The sequence below is a fragment of the Gorilla gorilla genome, chromosome 5 (genome assembly GCF_029281585.2).
Source record: "Gorilla gorilla gorilla isolate KB3781 chromosome 5, NHGRI_mGorGor1-v2.1_pri, whole genome shotgun sequence".
Classification (NCBI taxonomy): Eukaryota; Metazoa; Chordata; class Mammalia; order Primates; family Hominidae; genus Gorilla; species Gorilla gorilla.
Genome location: NC_073229.2, coordinates 85,056,187 through 85,077,759, shown reverse-complemented (window position 1 = coordinate 85,077,759; position 21,573 = coordinate 85,056,187). Strand labels below are relative to the sequence as shown.

Below are 21,573 nucleotides of genomic sequence, written 5' to 3'. Positions count from 1 at the left end.
GATTAATACTTTAATAGGGTGGTCAGGAAAGGCCCTGTGAGGAGAGAACACCTGAGCGAGTCTTGAAGGAAGTGAGGGAGCAGGCCATGCAGCTTTTGGGGAAAATGTGGTTCAGGCACTGGGAACAGGAGCAGAAGCCTTGAACTGGGAGTGTGTTAGGTTTGTTTGACAAACACGAAGAAGTTAGCATGGCTGCAGCAGAATGAGAAAGAAGAAATGAGTATAAAATAAATCTGGAGATTAGGAGATTTAGGCTATGTTCAGGAGTTTTTATTTTATTTCAAACTTCAATGGAAAATACTGGAGAAACTTTGACACTCAATTTATATTTAAAAGACCACTTTGGCTACAATACGGAAAAGAGATTGTAAAGTGATAAAGGTAGCAACACGGAGACCAGCTAAGAAGCAAATATTATAGTTTGGGCTAGAAAGAACAGTGCATTGAACTTTGATGGTATTAACAGACACAGTGAAAAGCAGCAGTGTAATTTGGGATATATTTTGAAGATGAAGTTAACATGTTCATCAGTTTGTCAGTTGAGGTAGCAGAGAAAGATACAATTTAAGGATGATGCCTAGTTTTGCTCTGAGCAAAGAGAGGGAAGGCTGGGAAACAGATTTGATTGCAAAGGAAGGGAAGGGATTTGGGTTGGGGGAAAGAATACAAATAGTGGAATAAAGAGTTTTGCTTTGTGTATGATCAGTTTGAAATTCTTATCAGACATACAAATATATGTTCATTATCTAGTAGTTGGTTGGATATATGAATCTGGAGCTCTGGAAAAAAGCAGGGATAGAGACTGTTTACTCAGGACTCATCCACCTGCAAATGGTACTCATGATCAAATACAGAATGATGGTAGATGGAGATAACCGGAAGAAAAGGAGAATGAGGAGCAGCAGTCATTAAGGTAGGAAAAAATATCAGGACAGTGCAGTGGTCATGGAGACCAAGTAAAGAAAGCATTTCAAGAGAAAAGAAATAATCAACCTTGTCAGTTGCTTCTGAGACACTGAATAAGATAAAAACAGAGAATGGACATTTAGTTTAGAAAGACTGTGGTCACTAGTGATCTTAACATACAAAAGTTCAAAGAAAAGATAGAGAAGATAGCCTGACTGGAATAAAATCGAGCATGAATGGTAATAAATTTTGTAAGAGTCAATACAGGCAGCTCTTTAGAAGCCCCTTGATAGTATGTTGAGCAGAGAAACATGCAGTAGCTAGAGGGGAATATGGAGTGGAGGGAAGCTCTTTATTTATGATGGGGACATTCTAGCATATTTCATGTTAAAGGGAATGCTGCAGTAGAGAAGAATAATTTGGTAACTCCTGGGAGGCAGGACAGAATTTCTGAAATGATGCCCTTGAGCAAATGAGAAGGGGTGGATGAAATATCCGGGCAGAGTCAGCCTTGTCAGCAGAGGGAAGGCAAAGCATATGGATAAAAATTAAAGATTTGTGGGTGGGAGAATTTGACAGCGAAAGCATCAGGTAGTTCTCTGTTGATGGGTTTTTCTCAGCAAAATAAAAACCAAGATTATTAATTCATAAGAGACAATAAATATTAGATGTTTGAGGAGAGAGGAAGCATTAAATAGCCATTTTAGAGGCTGGGAAAGTGACTTGACTGGAAATATGTAGTAGGATTGCTGGTATGGTGGAAGAGGTTTGCCCACTTGAATTGTATGTTTAGCTCGAGTGTGTTTTCTTCAGCCATGGGCTTTTCTCATTCTTCACAGATGTTAGGTGCTCTTACATTCTCATTTTATGAACGAAGAAACTAAAACAGAAAAGTGAAATAACTTACCCAAGTTTATACAGAAAGTAAAAACATCCAGAATCAAGCCTGAGCTGGCCAGCCCCAGCTGCCTCCCTCCATCACTATGCCATAGAGTAGCTCATGTTTTACTACCAGCCGGTGGGCTTCAGGATGCATCACTGCAGAGTTGAAGAAAGGTGTTCTGAAATCTGAACTATTTATATGTCTTCTTTCCACATTCCAATAGTTCATCTTAGCCACTTCTGTGCATTGTGCATAAACTTTAATAATTCAGATTAAAAGATTAACCACAGGGCTTTTTTTTGGGTGGGGGGGGGGGTTGTTTTTGTCTTTGTTTTTGTTTTTTGTTTTTTTTTTTTTTTTTGAGATGGAATCTCGCTCTGCCTCCCAGGCTGGAGTGCAGTGGCGCGATTTCGGCTCACTGCAACCTCCGTCTCGCGGATTCAAGTGATTTTCCTGCCTCAGCCTCCCGAGTAGCTGGGACTACAGGCGCGTGCCACCACACTCGGCTAATTTTCTTTTTCTTTTTTCTTTTTTTTTTTTTTTTAAGTAGAGGCGGGGTTTCACCGTGTTAGCCAGTATGGTCTGGATCTCCTGACCTCATGATCCACCCGCCTCGGCCTCCCAAAGTGCTGGGATTACAGGCATGAGCCACCGTGCCCGGCCACAGCAAAATATTTTTAAAAGGAAAAAATAGTTACATTAAACACAATAATGCCTTATTTCTCTGCCATATTGGGAATGAGAAAAATTTGCCTTAGTAAATGATTAGAAAATAGAATTTTATACCCTTTCTGTGATAACTTTTGCTAAGAAGTGTTTTATAAGCATAACATTCTAAAAAGATTATACATTGAGCCTATAATATAGCACTATAATATAAAAGAAAATATCACAATATTCCCTCTTTACTCAAGGCTCTTAGAATTTTTAATGCCCTGAGATGATGTCTGGATACCTTTTGACTGTGCCTGAAATGAGCCCAGAGCATTAGTGATTTTGCTTTCTTCTTCTACACACTAAACAATTTATTTTAGTTTAAATTCCAGCATCTCCCTTTTTTCCTGTTTCCAATTCATTCATGTAACTTTAGAAGAACTGACAAAAAAATGCATGACTTTACACATGGTATCTGTGAGGCAACTAGGGATTGCAAAAATTAAAAAAATATATACATTTAATAGCCCAAAAATAGTCCCATTACAATCTGTTCAATTTCCTGATTAGATGATGACTGATCCTTCCAGAAGGCTGATCTGGGAATTCATGCAGTACAGTAACCAAATTAACCAAATGTTACCTGGCGGAAGATGGAAAAGGGCTTAAAGTATTGAAAAGAATGATTTGTAAGGTTGAAAGTCTTCTTTCTCCTAGTCTGAGTCCCTCACGTTCTTCTGCCTAATTCAGAGTTATAGAGACAGTGTGGGTGCAGACACAGAAGCCTCTTAGTGATGGATTATATTATCTTTGACCTCTTCTCCTGATTCCTATTGCTCCCCATAGAGGCCCTACCTTTTTATAGGTTCAAAGTTACCAAAAGAAAAAGCCCCTTGAAGTAAGTCACAACTAACGGTTTAGAGGAAGAACTTACCTATCAAAACATGCTTGGATCTCTCTGCGTTGCCATTCAATAGAAATAGAATGTGAGCTGCCTATGTAATTTTGTTTTCTAGTAGCGACATTTTTCAAAGTTAAAAGAAACAGGTGAAATTTATTTTAGTAATACATTTTATTTAACCCAATGTTTAATGGATATGGGAATGTTATTAATAATATATTTTACATTCTTTGTTTCATACTGAGCCCTTCCCACACAGGCCTAACCACAATTCAAATGCTCAACAGCTGCAGGTACCACTAGACTAAGAAATGCTGAGCATTTGACAGATCCATTCCTATGGGTCATGGTTATCATCAGTCTTCATTATTATTCTCAAACTTCAAAAGTACTTATTTTTGATAGTAAAAATTATATCATGAAATTGCACTGATAATGTATTTCTATTAGCTGTTTAAATATCACACCATTGCCTTAATGAGTTACTCATAAATTGCCTTACATTTAGATTTCTGCATAAGCTTAATTCATTGTTAGATTTCTTGATATCAAAGTTCTTATTTTCATCCTTGACCAAAGTTTGGTCCTCCAGCTCTCTGTCTAATCTATGATTCACACTTCATCAACAGAGTAATATTTCTAAAAAGCAACTTTGATCATTGCCCAACTACTTTAGGATAATAAAGAAAATATATAGTTCTTCATGATTTGACCACTGTCTATCTTGTTTCATTTCCTTCCACTCTCACTTTTATTCTTCATTCTAAAATTTGCAGACTTCATAAGTTCCCTGAGTATGACATGCTGTTTTGGTCTTCGCAGCCTAGAACATGCTGTTTCTTCTGCCTGAAAGTTCTTATACCAGGCCTCAACTTTCAGTCCAGTTCAGCTGAATAAATTTATTGACTTCACACTAATTCCTTGAGTGACTAGTGCTTTTTTATCTTTGTGTCACCAGCATCTAGCACAGGTTCTGACAGTAAAATACCATATATATGAGATACGTATTTGTCAATCTAGCCTAAATGTAACCTTTAGGTAGACTCAGTTGTAAATTATTAACAGGAAGAAATATTAAAAGCAAAAGATAGTCATTCCTTTTCTATTTTAGTATTAAATTTAACTGAATTCTATTTTCATAGTTTTTAATGCCAACATTGAATGATGGTCAGTATTTTTATTCTGTTTCAACTCCAGTACATTTCATTTCCCTCAATCACCCTCCCCATAGTACTACTGAAAGTGATATACCTGATGTGATATACCTGAGAGTGTTATTATCTCAGGGACACAAATTATAAAGTTTTCATTAGATTAAAAAATAAGTATAAGAAGCAATATGTCTCAAAAGTCCCTACTTCACATTCTGGTGAGTTTTGAGAAAATTACATTTAACCTATGCCACACATCCCAGGGAATAAACTGATAAGATTTTAATAAAATATCAAAACAAAGTATTCAGCTTCACACAAATATCTTAGTTTAATAGTCATAATAAACTGATAAGATTTTAATAAAATATCAAAGTATTCAGTTTATTCACACAAATATCTTAGTTTAATAGTCATATAAAACAAAGATATACAAGCCTTTGATAATAAGCATCATTTTTCCTAAATTATTTGCTGTATACACAATTATAAACAGACATAAGAAGCACTTTTAAGTGTTACATACCAGAGTGAGGATATTTCTTAAGGCTTGTAAAAATTCTAATTTTACAGCTTCCCTGGAGTTCCAACATCTCTTGAGAAGGAAACAACATAAGCTCTTATTTCCTCAACCGAGCTGTCCCCAACCAATAAAAATAGATCCTAGGAACATCCCTTAATCTGGTGACATCATCCATAAAAGACAGGAATGCGGTGTCAAAATCCCCTTTCTATTTTCTGTTGTCCTCTTTGGGTAAGGAGATTTAAAAAACCAGTGGAGACTTATGAAGGAAACAGTACAATGAAAGAGAAGAGTTCAATACAAGAAGCAACCCTCAGTTAAATTCTATTTTGTTCACACTGGCCCTTGAACTTCATCTAATTTTACCATTTCCTGTTTTTAATAAATCTCCCTACACTTTCACACCTATTGAATTCCATGTTTTTATTACTTAAGAAGCATCTCAGCAAAGAAATAATGAACATTTCTTTTAGACAATTATTTTTACTTAAAGAAAAGCTCTGGTCACTCACCAATGATGATAGAAAACTGACCAATTTCCTTCCTATTTCTTGACTTTCCTAGCCCTGACCTGGGGCTTTGGCTGAGATAAAGGTGCAGGATTAGAAAAGCACAGTTTGTTCAAAGGTGTGAGCTCCTTTCTAAGTCATATCCAGGTTTTGGATGCCAAATCATGTTTACGAGGCACCTGAGTAAATACTTTGTTTGGCTGCCAGTAATCTTTTCTATTTCTAAAATTAAGTTTCAAAATATAGGGGTTTGCTTTTTAAGTAAATTATCCATTATGTAGAAAGAGTATGCTAGTGAAAGGGTTATATAGAAGATCTCAAAACACTGCATTTCCTTTGTTCTGGTTTTGAAATTTCCTGTTGAGTCACTTAGTTGCTCAATGCTGAAGGGCACTGAAGTATAATTAATGTAATAGTAAACAGACTATCTGGCCAGATGCATCAGCAAAACGTAACCCTCACTTTACAAATACATGTACAGGTTTATTTTAACTGTTTGGTTTGGGTTTTTTCACAGCTATTAATATTACTCAGCCAAGGTTCAGTGGCACAGATGCCTTTGGATACACCTCATTCCTGGCTTATTCACGGATCTCAGACATCAGCTTCCATTATGAATTCCACCTGAAGTTTCAGCTGGCAAACAACCACTCAGCACTGCAAAATAACTTGATATTTTTTACTGGACAGAAAGGCCATGGTAAGATTAACCGAACCCTCTAGGACTTGCCTCGCTCCTTTAAGAATACTTTAAAGAGTCCTCAGGGACACTCTAATTGGCTGTGGTGAAAAAAAGACGTTTGCCTAGATGCAGCCTCCTCCTGTTTTCTGCCTTGAGCATGTTCCCTGTAGTCCAAAGTACTTAGCAGTTCCCTGATCCTACTTTGCATCAGGGCTACTATATTAGTCAGTTTTCATGCTGCTGTAAAGAACTGCCAGAGACTGGGTAATTTACAAAGGAAAGAAGTTTAATTGACTCACTGTTCAGCATGGCCAGGGAGGCCTCAGGAAACTTACAAGCATGGTGGAAGGGGAAGAGGAAGCAGAGTACTTTCTTCACAAGGCAGCAGCAAGACGTGCCTAGTAAAGGGGAGAATTGCTCCTTATAAAACCATCAGATCTCCTGAGAACTCACTCACTATCACGAGAACGCATGAAGAAAACCACCCCCATGATTTAATTACCTCCACCTGGTCTCTCCCTTGACACCTGGGGATTATGGGGATTACAATTCAAGATGAGGTTTGCGTGGGAACACAAAACCTAACCATATCAGCTACCTTTCATAATCAAAAGAAAAAATTCCTACAGGCAAACATGAGGACAGGGAAGGTGACCAAGTCACATGGGAAGTAAGTTTATTGATTTGTCCTTTCCTCTGTTTCTTTCTGTTTCCATGTCTGAAGAGAGAAGGGAAATTCTCATTTTTCCATGTGTTATAAAATGGAAATGGTTGTTGCCCTCAAAGAAAACCATTCTAAATTAAAGGAGCAAGAAATTAAGAAAGTACTCAGTCTGTAACAAAGTACTCTAGTGCCCTGGAATTGGTGGGAAATCAACTTATAACTTACATTTGTCTCTCTTAAGTAGAAACTAGTTATGCATGTGCTAAGTCAAGGAAAATTACCTATGTTTTACTTTTAAGTCTGCAATCAACAGTTAAGCAATTAATCACCTAACTTCTCTGAGTTCAGTGTTTTCATCTGTGAGATCAACATATTGTAACAGAAAAAGACCTTTCTCTCAGCTGTCAGTGGTTCTACGGTGCTAGGGTAAATAACATATTCTGTTTTTTTCAACCCAATCAGTGACTGTCTCTTAATACCAAACACTCTTTTCTGTATTAGCATATGTCTGAAAGGAGCCTACACCCCAAATGAAATGTGGTATTTCAGACTCCCACCATGTCTGCTAGGATGGGGTACTCTATCATGTAAAGTACTATTCATTCTACCTCCAAAATTTGTTTGAATCTCTTCCCCATCCCTATGCTGAAACCTCATGACCTCTTCCTGACTGGTCTCCCTACTGATTTCCTGCCTGCAATTAATTCTCCACATTGTAATAAGAGTTAGCCTCTTAAAAGGTTTATTAGATCATGTCTGAACCTTGTTTAAAACCCATCTGTGGCTTTTTACTGCACTTAGAATGCAATCCAAACCTCCTTATCATGTTCTCAAAGGGCCTTCAGGATCAGATCCCAGTCTGCATCTCTGAACACAACCAGGCCACTCTCACTATCTCTGTGCTTTTCTCCTACAGCTCTTCTTCCAGTGCCTTAACCACCAAGTGCTTTCCTGTCTCAGAGGTTTGGTGCATGCTTTTTCCTCAGCCTTGACAGGAAATAGCTATCATAGTGGTCAAGGGAGCAGGCTCTAGAGACTGGTGATGTAGACATGAATCAGTCTCCACCATGTGCAAATTATGTGTCAAGTTACTTAATGTCTTTGTGCCTCTATTTTCTAACCTATCAAATGAGTATAGTAACAGTGTATTTCCTTACAGCGTTGTGAGGAATAACGAACTTAATACATGGGAAGCTCTTAAAATATTGTTGGACTCGGCCAGGCGCGGTGGCTCACGCCTGTAATCCCAGCACTTTGGGAGGCCAAGGTGGGTGGATCACCTGAGGTCAGGAGTTTGAGAGCAGCCTGACCAACATGGAGAAACCCCGTCTCTACTAAAAATACAAAATTAGCCAGGCATGGTGGTGCACACCTGTAATCCTAGCTACTTGGGAGGCTGAGGCAGGAGAATCGCTTGAACCCAGGAGGCGGAGGTTGCAGTGAGCCGAGATCGCAGCGTTGCACTCCAGCCTGGGCAACAAGAGCAAAACTCTGTCTCAAGAAAAAGAAAAAGAAAAAAAATCATTGTACTCAATAAACACGGTAGTGTATCTTTTCTCAAAAGGGCCTTCTGCAGCCACCTTCACCAAAGTAAGTCTTGTCCCACCCCATCCAAGTTATTCTCTGCCTCAGCTTCTTATTTACTTCCTTCATTGCCATTACTTTAATTTAGTATCCTTTTATTTATTTTTAATATAGTTGTTTCTTGTCTGTTTTCACTAACAGAATGGGAGCTTTACATAGAAAGAGATCAAGTCAGCCCTGTTCAACTTTATACACCCATGCTTAGCCCAGTGTCTGACCATAATCAGTATTTAATGAATGAATAAAATAACCACAATAAGAACAAATAATTGCATGAGATATAAGTCCACAACAGAGCTTCACAAGGATTCCTAAAGAGTGGTCATTCTTAGGGATTCTCAGTTCAAATGCTATGTCCTCTATTAGTATTTCCCCAGCGGTTCCCCTCCTCGCAACTCTTCCATCAATTCCCCTTTGTCTGAGCATGGACAGCCTGTTCTGCATTAGGATGTGGAGTGGAGCCTTTGTTACAGGCTTTGGCTGGCTGCAAAGTTCTAAATTTCTCTTCTCACTTATAGAAATGGTGAGTTATCACTGTATCACCCACAAAGCCTCTCTCCAATGGTTTTAATAAATATCTATGAATGTGCCCACTATAGCGCAGGAAGGGAAATAAAGAATTCCTACTCCTAACCCTTTACTCTGCACACCACTTATCATATATTTATCAATTAAACCCTTCTCATTTGAAAAAAAAAAAAAAGCCTGGCAAATGAAAACTTCAAATGAATATTGCAGACCCTAGGTCTGTCTTGTTTCAAAACAGATACTCTAAATCCTGATAGAGTCAAATAGGGAGAACCCAAGCAAAAGACAAACACCTGGACCATGATACTGAAATACTGCCACCAAAACCCTTTAGTACTCATCTACCAAATTCTCCTTCAAAATCTTTAACACACACATAAAAAATATAAAGCAATGTTTTAGCCACCTCATTTCTAAATTGTGAAATCTTACATGTGACATTTTCTAGTCCTCTCTAGTATTTTGCTTTGTATGCAAAGGAATTAATGCTAATTCTACATTTGCATTTATAGGTTTATTGCATGGTTAAATAAAGGTTAGATAACAGATTGATAAACTGTGAAGTTCATTTTCTAAAAACTGAAAATGAGAGCTCTAAAACATACAGTTGCACATTGCACCACATGAGGGAGCAAGAAGACCAGCTAAAAAATACAAATCATACTAAAGAGATTTTTCTTTAAATGGACACAATAATTGTACATATTTATGGGGTATAACGTGATGTTTCAATATACAATATATTGAATCATGTATATTGAATGTATACATATTGTGTAATGATTTAAGATAGAGTTTCTCCAAATAAGAGCTCTTCACACATATATTAAAATAACATGAATGTGCTTGTTAAAACTCTAGTTCCCAGGCCTTCTTGAATCAAAAATTAGAATAAAATAAAATTTTACCAAGAATCTTAAGTGCTTTTTATGCAACTAATATTTGTTTTTTTTTTAAATTTTACTTTAAGTTCTGGGATGCATGTGCAGAACGTGCAGGTTTGTTACATAGGTATACATGTGCCATGGTAGTTTGCTGCATCTATCAATCTGTCATCTAGGTTTTGAGCCCCGCATGCATTAGGTATTTGTCCTAATGCTCTCCCTCCTCTTCCCCTCCTTATGCAAGTAATATTTGAAGGCAACTACTGAAAACCTCCAGGAGCCAGCTAAATTAGACCACATGCAAGTATGGACTAAGGTATGTAATTATTGGCCATAATATCATATATAGGGATTATTCATCAATTTATATAGCATAAAGCTATGAATTAAAGAAGTATGTCTTTTAAAACATATCATTATTATTAACCACACAATTTACAATTATCTATTCTATAGAAGAAATGACCCAAGTCAATGTTATTATAGTAGTACATATACATTTAGATGTTATTGCTTAGTAATATTGATCTCTAACCTACATATTGGTTGTTACTACAAAAATCACCATACCATATGCTGCCTTTATCTTCCTCAGGTGAAGAGATGCACAAAGTCCCAGAGTTTATAAAATAACTTGAGTAAGCCAACCTCTAATATCTGATATGTCCATAAAAAAGCAAGGGGACAACACTGATGATAGTCTTCTCTGAGTCTTTCAAAGCTGAACACTCATTTTGCAAATACTGCCACCAAATACTGCCACCACCATTGAACTCTCTGGAAATATCCTGTCAAACACTTCATGAAAATGTCCCTTTGACTTATGATTTTTACCTAACCTAAGCCTCTTCCTATGCTTCTGCAGTCATATTTGGTGTTTTCTTCATTAGCTTCTCTTCCTTTCCTGCCCTCCACTCTCTTGTAATGTACATCTTAGAGACTGGCTCTTCTAGAACCCACCCTATATATCCCACAGTAGTCCACAGATGAATACATGACTTCCCCTCCTGTATCCCTTCTGTTGGTAACTGTTATAAACATTCTGCTTCAGCCAGAAACCCAGGAATCATCTCAATTTTTCCCTTTCATTCATTTGGACAAATATTGGTTGGGCACCTAGATAAGGCCTTCTTTTAGGTGCTGGGGAAGCAGTTATTAACAAGACAGACGAGGTCCTGGTCTCTCTCCATTTCATCCCCGATGTTCTATGAAACACTGAGGTCTGTCCATTTTACTTTCCAGTTACTTTTTGTTTTTTTCTCCTTCTTTCTACTCTCATTGCTCCTGGCTTCTCTGTCACACACTATTGCAATAGCAATAGCCTCGTTTCTAGTCTCTCTGCTCAGTCATGTCCTTCTTCCCCTCTATTCTCCTCTTTGGTACATGGGATGGTTCTAACATACAAGTCCAAACATTTCTTAGCTAATCAACATGTTTCATCATAGCATACCACCTAAGCTCCTCTGAATAATATACAAAGACACTTATCAAGCCCCTACCTATTTGCACAATCTCTTTTTGTTTCATTCCGCCCCACACTTGGCAATATTAGCACATGTGTACATCCTGTGTCATGTGACTGTGTCCCCCGCTTCTGTGCAGGCTGTTCCACCTTCCTGAGCCACCCATGCTTCATAGGCATGCCTCCAAAACACTGCCCTTTAAGCCTCAACTCAAAAGATCATTCTTCTTTGAGTCTTTAACTCTTCCAGAAATTTTTGTTTGTTTTTTGAGACGGAGTCTCACTCTGTCACCCGGGCTGGAGTTCAGTGGCACGATCTTGGCTTACTGAAACCTCCATCTGCCGGGTTCTAGTGATTCTCCTGCCTCAGCCTTCTGAGTAGCTGGTATTGCAGGCACCCACCACCACTCCCAGCTAGGTTTTTTTGTATTTTTAATAGAGACGCGGTTTCATCATGTTGGTCAGGCTGGTCATGAACTCCTGACCTCAGGTGATCCACCCACCTCAGCTGCCCAAAGTGCTGGGATTACAGGCGTGAGCCACTCCGCGCCCAGCCTCTTCCAGAAAAATTTAACAATTAATATCACTGCAGTTCATTGGTAACAATTCTCATACCTTTTAAAAACTATCTGGATATCTTGCAAACCAGAACCACTACATTCCTTTTATATCAATAGTGGCTGTCATATATAAATACTCAACAGTTTTTTAAAGAATGAATATAAAAATGCATGGTCCCTGATGTGGTAAAACTTACAATCAATTTAGAAAAGCAAAACACAGGTACTTAAAGTTTTGTTAATTAACAACCCTAAACCAGGAACCATGTCTGGCACACACAACCTCTATCACAATGTCTAATACGTATCTGGAATATAAATAGCACTGAATGCAAAGATGTACGTAAGTGATAGAAAACGTGGAAGTCAGAAAGTAGAAATCTCATCCAGTGAGAACTGTCAGAGAACAGAACACATCCTCCAATGTGTTTCTCATCCTTCCCTTTCACTTTGAGCAATCCTCCACAATTAGTGCTACAGCAGCCCAGCTGATGTTTGCTGTTCCATTCTCCCCCGCCCAGGCTCAGCTTCTCGACTCCAACAGTGCATAAACAACCAGTTCATGCTACCTGAGATCCATCACTCTCGTTCAGTCCACCGTCAAGCTTCCTCTTGCCTGGAATGCCTGCCCTAGTCCTCTTTACCTCTCCCAGTACCTACTCATTCATGTAATGTTCTCTGACAAACTTGGATCTCTTATATTCTACCTACACAAAGCCTACATAGCACTTGTGGTTTTATCCCATAATTTGGTATCTAATTAAATACTGTTTTGTCATTTACAATCACTGCTTTGAATTATATGAAGGTACCATTTTCATAAATCAAAACATTAGAATAGCAGCAATTTCATAATCTTAATCTTGTCCCTCAACAAGATTAATCATAAATTCTTTCCATTTCTTTTGGATTCCCAGCTGCATCATTCCTGTGCTGGATAGTTGGTGAAAAATCAATAATTACATGTTTATTGATTATTTCACTAACTGAAAGTCTCTCTGTGGACAGAGGCTATCCTAGTTAGCTAATAATGCTGTGTAGGCATTGATTGATTCGGATTGTAGTGAAGAAGTTAGGATCTAAATGAAGGGGGAGGGGAAACATGTAGCACTGTTTGAATCATTGAAATATAAGTTAAAATCTCAACTGTAGTTTGTATTAAAATTATATAATACAGTAATAAAAAAATTTTAGGAGCCGGGCACGGTGGCTCATGTCTGTAATCCCAGCACTTTGGGAGGCCAAGGCGGGTGGATCACCCGAGGTCAGGAGTTCAAGACCACCCTGGCCAACATGGCGAGACCCTGTCTCTACTAATAATACAAAAATTAGCTGGGTGTGGTGGCAGACACCTGTAATCCCAGCTACTCAGGAGGCTGAGGCAGGAGAATCACTTGAACCCGGGAGGAGGAGGTTGTGGTAAGCTGAGATCGTGCCATTGCACTCCAGCTGGGTAACAAGAGTGAAACTGTCTCAAAAAAAAAAAAAAAATATATATATATATATACATATATATATATTTTAGAAGAAATATATTTGACTTCCTGGAAATTTGATCTATGCACCTAAGCACTTTATGCACATAGCTGTCAGTCACCAGCATGTAGATCTTCTCTGCTGTGGTAATTATGAAAGGTTGCCTCATATTTTCTGCCAAATAATTTCTTGTTTGCTTCAAGCCCTTAGTTATAAACTGTAACAGAAATAAGAGTGCATAAATATAGTTTGATTATTTTCCTGTGGAAAAAAAATGAAATGAATGTCACCCTACAGAACAGAAAAAGAAAATTGAAATGGGGAGTGTCACAGAAAAAATCAGCTCAGCCTGTTCTTCAGAGAGCCCTGGTAGGGATCAGGCAGAAGGAAGATGCCTGATGAATGAGAGCAGGCTGTGGCCAATTCCCTAATGTAACACATAGTTCAATTGCACAGCACTGAGGTATTTTATAAACAAAACTGGCAGTGTATGCCCATATTCAATTTTTTATAACAGAAAAATGCTCATTATTTTATTCTGTAATCACACCAGGAAGACTAGAAATCATGAGAATTTTCTTCCTGAGAACCTCAAATTATCAAATCTTGGTTTTCATGGAATCAAATATCCTGTACTATAATGTCAAAATTGTCTGTTTTAAATTATTTGAGTCTTTTAAAATAGTTTAAAAAGAAGTTAAGCTATTCACTTTCCCAACTGACTGAGAAACACATAAAAATTGTCACGTGACTAGTATTCAAACAGGGTTAGAAATGACAAAGATATACAGATACTTGCAAATCTTCCCCCATCTTTTTTTCAAATGTATTTCTGAAGAGGGAATATACACTTAAGGATGGTTCAAAGTGGGTAACCTTGATTTCATAGGGGAACATCCAGAGAACAAAAAGAGGAGGGGCCAAGTGCAAATCAATCAACTACAAGCCCACATTTTCAAGTTTGTTCTATACTTGCAGTAAGCCCATGTGGTTTCATCTTGTGGAAATTTAAGTTTACCCACAAACTGGTGCTTACATCCCTTATTTTCACAGTCTCATCTCTGACAGCAAGAGAGATACAGATTTGCCACTTTTTCTAGTCTCACCTCCTTTTGCTCAAGAGATATAAAAATGTGGGCCATATGTAGCCCCAAGAAATGCATTTTATCACATTTTCATATTCTCTGAGCATAGCACTGGATTTGTTGTTCCTATCAACCCTTCCACACTGTCTGTTCACTAGCACAGATGGAAGTCCGGACACCATATTAATTTGGCCACAAAAAGAGCCAGTCTACATTGCCTACATTTTAATGGTTTTAATCCCATGAGGTAGACACTATATTGTATCCATTGTGCTCAATGGCTAATGATGAAACATCATGGTCATGGCTGTACATGGTTCTAATGCTCTCAAAACCCTAGAATATCCATAACTGAATAGTCCCATCAACAGAACAGGAAGCCAAAAGTTTGCCACTATGAACAGGAGCTATACAGGTCTAAGATAAACAGAGACTATATGCTCTTTAAGAGTTAATCCAAAATCCTTAGTCATCTTAATTTTAGTTTAGCATCCCCTAAAGTAGAGACTGTAACTGAATATGGGATAAAAATGGCTCAAATCTCTAGAATCCTATACCACTCAATACATCTTGTTCTGGCAGTAAGGACTTTCACTCATTTGGGTCTTGTTTCTCACATATTGACCTAGATATATATTTTTTGTTTTACTTTAGTTTTGATTCTAATTGCATAAACTTCTATAACTTTCCTAAGACCTTTCACACTTATCTAACTTTTCATTCATATCTAATTTCACTTTCTTCCTAAAAACTGAATATACCCTCGCATAGCCAGTTGAAAAGACAACTGAAACTCAATTAGGTTCATCTTGGTGTCTCTGTCGCAGAATCATTATTTTGTTATATTAAGAATATTTAATCAAAAGATCGTTTCTTTCTTTCAGAAATCAAAAGGCATTACAAGCCCTAGAACTATAATCAAATATGGCTGCAAAAATATCTTCACAAAACATTCCTCCAGATGGGAACTCCCACTAGTAATCAAGCGCCATTCTGTAAGCAATATTCATTTGGTGGGAGAACCACAGCACCATCGTTGTGGCTCCTCTTACATTTTCTCTTTCAGCCTTGAAAGGAAAGGAAGAAGGGAGAAGAAAAATTTACTTGTCACTTAGAATTTCTTAATTCATTTGGAAATATCTTTTAAAACACTTGAAGTTATTCCTAGAGACAATCCTATGAGGTGTTATCTTTACCAGTTTTTTCAAAAGAGTGAGATAACTGGAAGTGAGCAGCCAGAACTTAAATTAGCAAAATGTCCAAGATTACACGCTCATGTCCTTGTACTACTTGGGACTTTGCTGAACTCTGCAAAGTACATTATCATATTTAGAGGAATAAATTAAATTTAATAAATGATACTGTTTTACCATATTAGAATAATAGTTTGAAGAAATAACAAATTACAACTATTATTCCTTTACTATTAAGTCTTTCCTTCTAAATGAAATACTTTAGGAAATTTAATCTATTGGAATTAAAAGACTGTTGGATCATCTGAATGAGGATTACCATGTTTCTATGATGTTAAAAGTCACAATGTTAACCTTTGCATTAACTGGAATATGCTGAAATACACATGGATTTCACAGCACTATCTATATAAATGTTTTAGAGTCCCAATATGCCCCTTCAGAACAATCCAAGGAACAGCTTCTAAACCATTGTGAACCCTTATGTAAAGAACTTGAGAGTGAGCTTCTGCCACTTCCAGATAAGTAGTTCTAATTTCTGGGGTATGCCCTAAGCACATCAAGTGAGAACACAAGCATGTACCACTTCATAACTTACAACACACAATGATTAGTGAGAATCAGTAGGAGAAACAGCAGGATGGGTGTGCCTCGAAAGTCTCTCCAAAGCACAGACTTGAATTATATCTTTAATAAATGAGTTTTATGCTTCCTTTGAGGGTTTCATTAATGAATCCATGGCTTGAACCACTAGCTACTCTTGTCCAGGCCATCCTTCAAGGTGGAACTAATTAGACCACTTCTAATTACAGTTACTTCATGGGCATGTTTTTTTTTCTCATGAGAATTTCATAATGATTACCATAAGGCACTCAGGGTTGCCGCACAGTTCTGACAGTTTTCTCTCCTTGTTATGTTTCTCTCTTTTTCCTTCAGGTCAAGCTGACTTGCACAGTTTCTCCTGGGCTTACTCTCTGAAACCTTTGATTCTTTTCCTCCTTCCTATATAATAGATTTCCCCTTCTTGTTCATACATGCGAATTAAATCAGAGGCTGTGCTGACAAGGTTCAGCCAGGTTGGAGAACTACCAGTATAAATAGTAAAACTTTAGGTTTAAAATCAAACCACCTACGGAAAAATCCTGCAAGCAGACCTAACTAATTTAGGGAAAAAATACCATAAGCTTAACTATAATTATATGCTTGTGACAAAAACATTTTTTCATATTTGCTCCCAAGGTTGTATATATTTAAGATCTGTTACTATCACTACCACCCATACCTTCTGCATCAAACTTTTAAAACCCATCTGAGACTGCTTAGAATGTCCTGACACTCTTGTCTCAACTACTTTGCTCTTTTCTTTCAGAATATTCATAGCAGCATCCTTTACCTTGTTTCCATGTTTTATCATCATTCCCATCCCTAACAATGCCACCATCCACTTCTTCACCTAGACTAAGTCCTTGCTTCCATTAATAAATCACTATTCTTGGTGCATTATGAGGCCAGATGGTATTCTGACCACAGCATCTCATCTTGTTCCCCCGTGAGATTTGCTCTAACCAGTCTTATGAGTTGCTGTTATAATGCTAAGCATGACTTGCCACAACATACTCACTTTGAAACTCATTGCTTAATGGTGCTGATGGAGTTGTTACGACTTTTCTTTCTAGCCAAAGAGAGATCCAGTTTTTTTTTCCTGTGCATTCTAAAAGGATTTTTATTCACTTCCCAGATCTTAATATGCTTAACTACTATTCATGTAGAGTCACTTCCTATTGTTTCCTTCCTCCTCTTTTTACTACTTGCACAACATAATCTCTCTAAATCCTTTCTTCTTAGCACCAGCTTTGAAGTAATATCCAACAAGTATCTCTTGCCTTGTCTAAAAATCTTCCTAGGGCTGATTTCATTAAGATTCACTGTGGGTTTGTGTTCTGCATACCAAATGAGCTTGGTTCCAATTCTTTTCATGAAAAAACTCTCACCATGTCAATTGCTAAACATTTCTACATGGCAATACAAATGTGGATTATCACCTGTTGCTTTGTGACTTGACAAATATAAAAATATAAATTGCTCATATATTTCCCAAAGCTACTCATAGAATAATGTTTTATAGAAAGCTGAATTTGAGAATGAAATAATTCTATAGCATTGGTGGTTGTTTGAATATGCCATTGCTTATGTTATTATGGGCTGTTAAGCCAAGAACGTCCCATTACAAGAAATTCCAGGAAAGCGACATAAGACATAAATAGATGTTTAAAAATGATGCCTTCAAGTCATTTCATTTCACCTCCATGTTTGATCCTCCAAAAATTTTTAGTTGGATCAAAGTAATGCACTGAAGCAATTTCGGCTATAGCAAAAACAAACAAACAAAAAAACAAGAAAGAAAAATTGTACTACTCCTGTTCCCGACCCAAGAGGCTAACTAGGAGCCAGGAATGCCTGCTTCCCAGACTTTATAAAATGGGGGAATGAAATAAGGTACACAAAGTTATGGTCAGGCCAGAGTTACTGAGAAGAGGAAAGAAATATGCATTCATTGAGTACCTACTATGTGCTAGGTTGGCAGTGGGCTAATGCTTACACATTAAATCTCACTTAATCCTTAGAATAATCTGAAGAGATATTATTATCCCTTCTTATTTCCTAGAGAGAAGCATTTGGAAAGGGGGTGCTGAAGGTGGGAGAGAGGGGCACAACCACAGTCAGACTTGTTTCTCCTTCTCTGCTGCATGGACAGTGTTTAAGAGCACAGGCTCTGGAACCAGGCTGTCTTCAGACTCAGACTCCACCACCTAGCAGCCACATCGCTTTCAGATATCCATGTGTGCATCAGCATCACCCCACACATACTGCCCTGACAGGTTTCAGGTCTCATCTACATACAAAGGCTCTAAGCGGCCTCAAATGTTCAGGAAGGTCTCATTTTCATTTTGTTCTTTCCTGATTTGTTTTATGATGACACCAAGGAGAGACAGCTACATACTTTGTGGGACCCACTGCAGAATAAAAAGGCAAACTACCTTGTTCAAAAAGCAGGGAGAAATGCCGTTAAAGATACTAAAATATAAAGCATTTTTCTTTCTTCACTGATCTCTCAACATTATAATGACTTAGAATGAGTAAGAATAAGCTTAGAATGACTAAGCTTAACTTAGAAAGTCACCATAATGTCTTTTATTTGCATTTATGTCATTCTAAGTTAAAAAATTAAAATGTTAAAATTTACCATTCATTTTTATATTGTGCAACGCCACTTTAAAATGCAAATAGAAAAGTATTTAATGCACATGCAAAATCACCAAAATTACACAACTGATCTTTCAAAGCTTGTGCATGCATATGTACTTCCTTCTTAACAGAACACCAGAAACACTACACAAATTTAAGTTAACTGTCTTTATTTCAGTTCTTGATATGCACACATTCTATCAACACTCTCGACCTTTGGCTACTGATGAGTAAGGCAGGAGTGAGAGGAAAAGGAATTGTGGACTTCCCTCTCTTTCTGTTTTCTTCTCTATCATCATTTTCAGTGTAAATAATTAGCTAATACAGAAAAGTAGTAGGAGTAATGATGAAATAATAGGGTTCCTTGATGATTCATGTTTCTTAGACCACCACTCCCTTCTTCCTGCATTTGAAGTAAGTTCTGGCCCAAATGGAGCATGGCCTCTTGGGGCTGTCAGATCCCCCACTTAGTCATTAAACATAATATATTTACCTTGTACTCATTTTGCGTTATCACTGAACTCCCAGTACTGTGGGAACTTTGTTCTTGTGGGATATCACAAGCCTTACATGTGAAAGAGCAAACATGCATATTGTATTTATGGGTCTCCTCGGTTACCACTCATGTTTGTTGCTTCATGGACTTCACTTTCAAAACACAGTTCAAAGATAAAAGTATTAAGAATTTCAAGACAGTGACACAGAGCATTAAACCAAGCAACGGGGCCCTTTGGAACTTAAAGCCCCATGCAACTGCACAAGTTTCATGCCTTGGCCCTCTTACAGTTACTAATACCAATCAGGCCTTATTACGAAAAAAAAAACAGTTGGGGATTCTGTTAAAAAATATTTCTAGGATCTAGCTTCAAAGATTCTCATGCAAGTAGTATAAGACAGGTTCTAAAAAGTGTATTTTTGGTTTTTTTTACATATATATTTTTATTATACTTAAAGTTCTAGGGTACATGTGCACAATGTGCAGGTTTGTTACATATGTATACATGTGCAATGTTGGTGTACTGCACCCATTAACTCGTCATTTACATTAGGTATTTTTGAACCATTCCCTAAATGATTGTAAAGGACTTCTAGGTTTGGAAACACTCTAGAGCAATTCCAAGTCACTTTCTAGGTACCGGCTGTGACAGTAAACTGCTTTTCTTCCTCTTATCTACTCCATCATTTACTACCAGAGTTGATATTCAGGGAAGATCTAGAGTTGAAGGAGTAGCAGAGGAAAGGAAAGCAACCTGATGGGCTCATGGCATGGGAATAGTATGCTATCATCTGCTTGATGGGTGATTGGTTCCCTGGCTCTCCTTATCCCCTCCTCTTGGTGCATCCCCAGTCCTTTGCCCTGGGACAGGTCTGTAGGCAGGAGCACCTATAAACTAAACTCAGCCTTTTCCCCCAGACTGTTCCTTTCCTAGGGTCCTAACTCCATGACTGACCCTGCCACTGCACCTGGTTCTTTAAGCCAGATTCTGCAGAACCACCTTCTCTCTCTTCCTCAACTCTTCCTCAGCTCTTCACCCAAATTGATCTGTCCTTTCAAATTTTCCTTCCAAATCACAAGCAAATTTCCTCCCATTTTTCTGACCCTTCTGTCACTACCTTAATTTATTTAGGTGTTTAATGTATTTCAGTATCATTTCCTCTTCTGAATCACTTGAATGACTTTCCAATGAGCCTCCTTATGTACCTCTATATTCTATCCTCAACATTACTAGAAGATTCTTCTAACATCCAGATCTAATACACTTCTCTTATTCAAAATCCTTTCATGATTCCTAAGAGTCTCTGGTAAAATACTTACATCATTCATTGCAGCATATTAGACCCTTAAAGATATAGCCCTTTCTCCCTTTTCGGTTTCCTTTCCTGCCACAGGCACTAAATGCCAGTCAAGCCCACGTCCCAGCAGTTCTTCTTCTTCTTTTTTTTTTTTTTTTTTTTTTTGAGAGGGAGTCTCGCTGTGTTGCCCAGGCTAGAGTGCAGTGGTGCGATCTCGGCTCACTGCAAGCTCCGCCTCCCAAGTTCACGCCATTCTCCTGCCTCAGCCTCCTGAATAGCTGGAACTACAGGCATGCGCCACCGCGCCCGGCTAATTTTGTTTTTGTATTTTTAGTAGAGATGGGGTTTCACCGTGTTAGCCAGGATGGCCAGGATGGTCTCGATCTCCTGAGCTCATGATCTGCCCGCCTTGGTCTCCCAAAGTGCTGGGATTACAGGCGTGAGCCACCGTGCCCAGCCCAGCAGTTCTTAAACATACCCTGTTCTTCTCTTCTCCTTCTGGGTTGCTGCAAAGTTCTCCCTTCTGATTTAAACAGCACTCTTCACTGTATCCTCTTTTTTCATCTAACAAGCTCTTGCTTGTCATTTTCTGGGTGAGCTCAGAAACCGACTCAAAAACCACCTTTTTGCTTTCCTAACCCTCTTCCTCACCATGTCTTAATGGCTGCCCCCATTTGTTTCTATTCTGCTCTTCATGGAACTTGAAACAAACCTCCTATCTCCTCCTGACCAGGCTGTCAAGGACCTAAGGATAATAATGATGCTCCTGGCATGAAATGGGTTCTCCATAACTGGAGGAAGGAGAGCACAAGACAGAAAGGAAAGGATATAGCTGAAATGAATATGCCCTCCCATTACCTTACAGCTCGGCTGGCACAATACTGGCTC

General features: G+C 38.1%; 1 protein-coding gene across 1 annotated transcript in view; it reads left to right on the top strand.

Moving 5' to 3' along the window:
* The first annotated feature begins 5,691 nt into the window (after positions 1-5,691).
* Positions 5,692-21,573, top strand: part of LOC129534409 (protein eyes shut homolog) — a 96,759-nt gene continuing 80,877 nt past the window's right edge. The window contains exons 1-2 of the mRNA XM_063707324.1: positions 5,692-5,710; positions 6,045-6,227. Coding sequence (XP_063563394.1) covers positions 5,692-5,710; positions 6,045-6,227 — 202 coding nt within the window. The remainder of the gene's footprint in view (positions 5,711-6,044; positions 6,228-21,573) is intronic.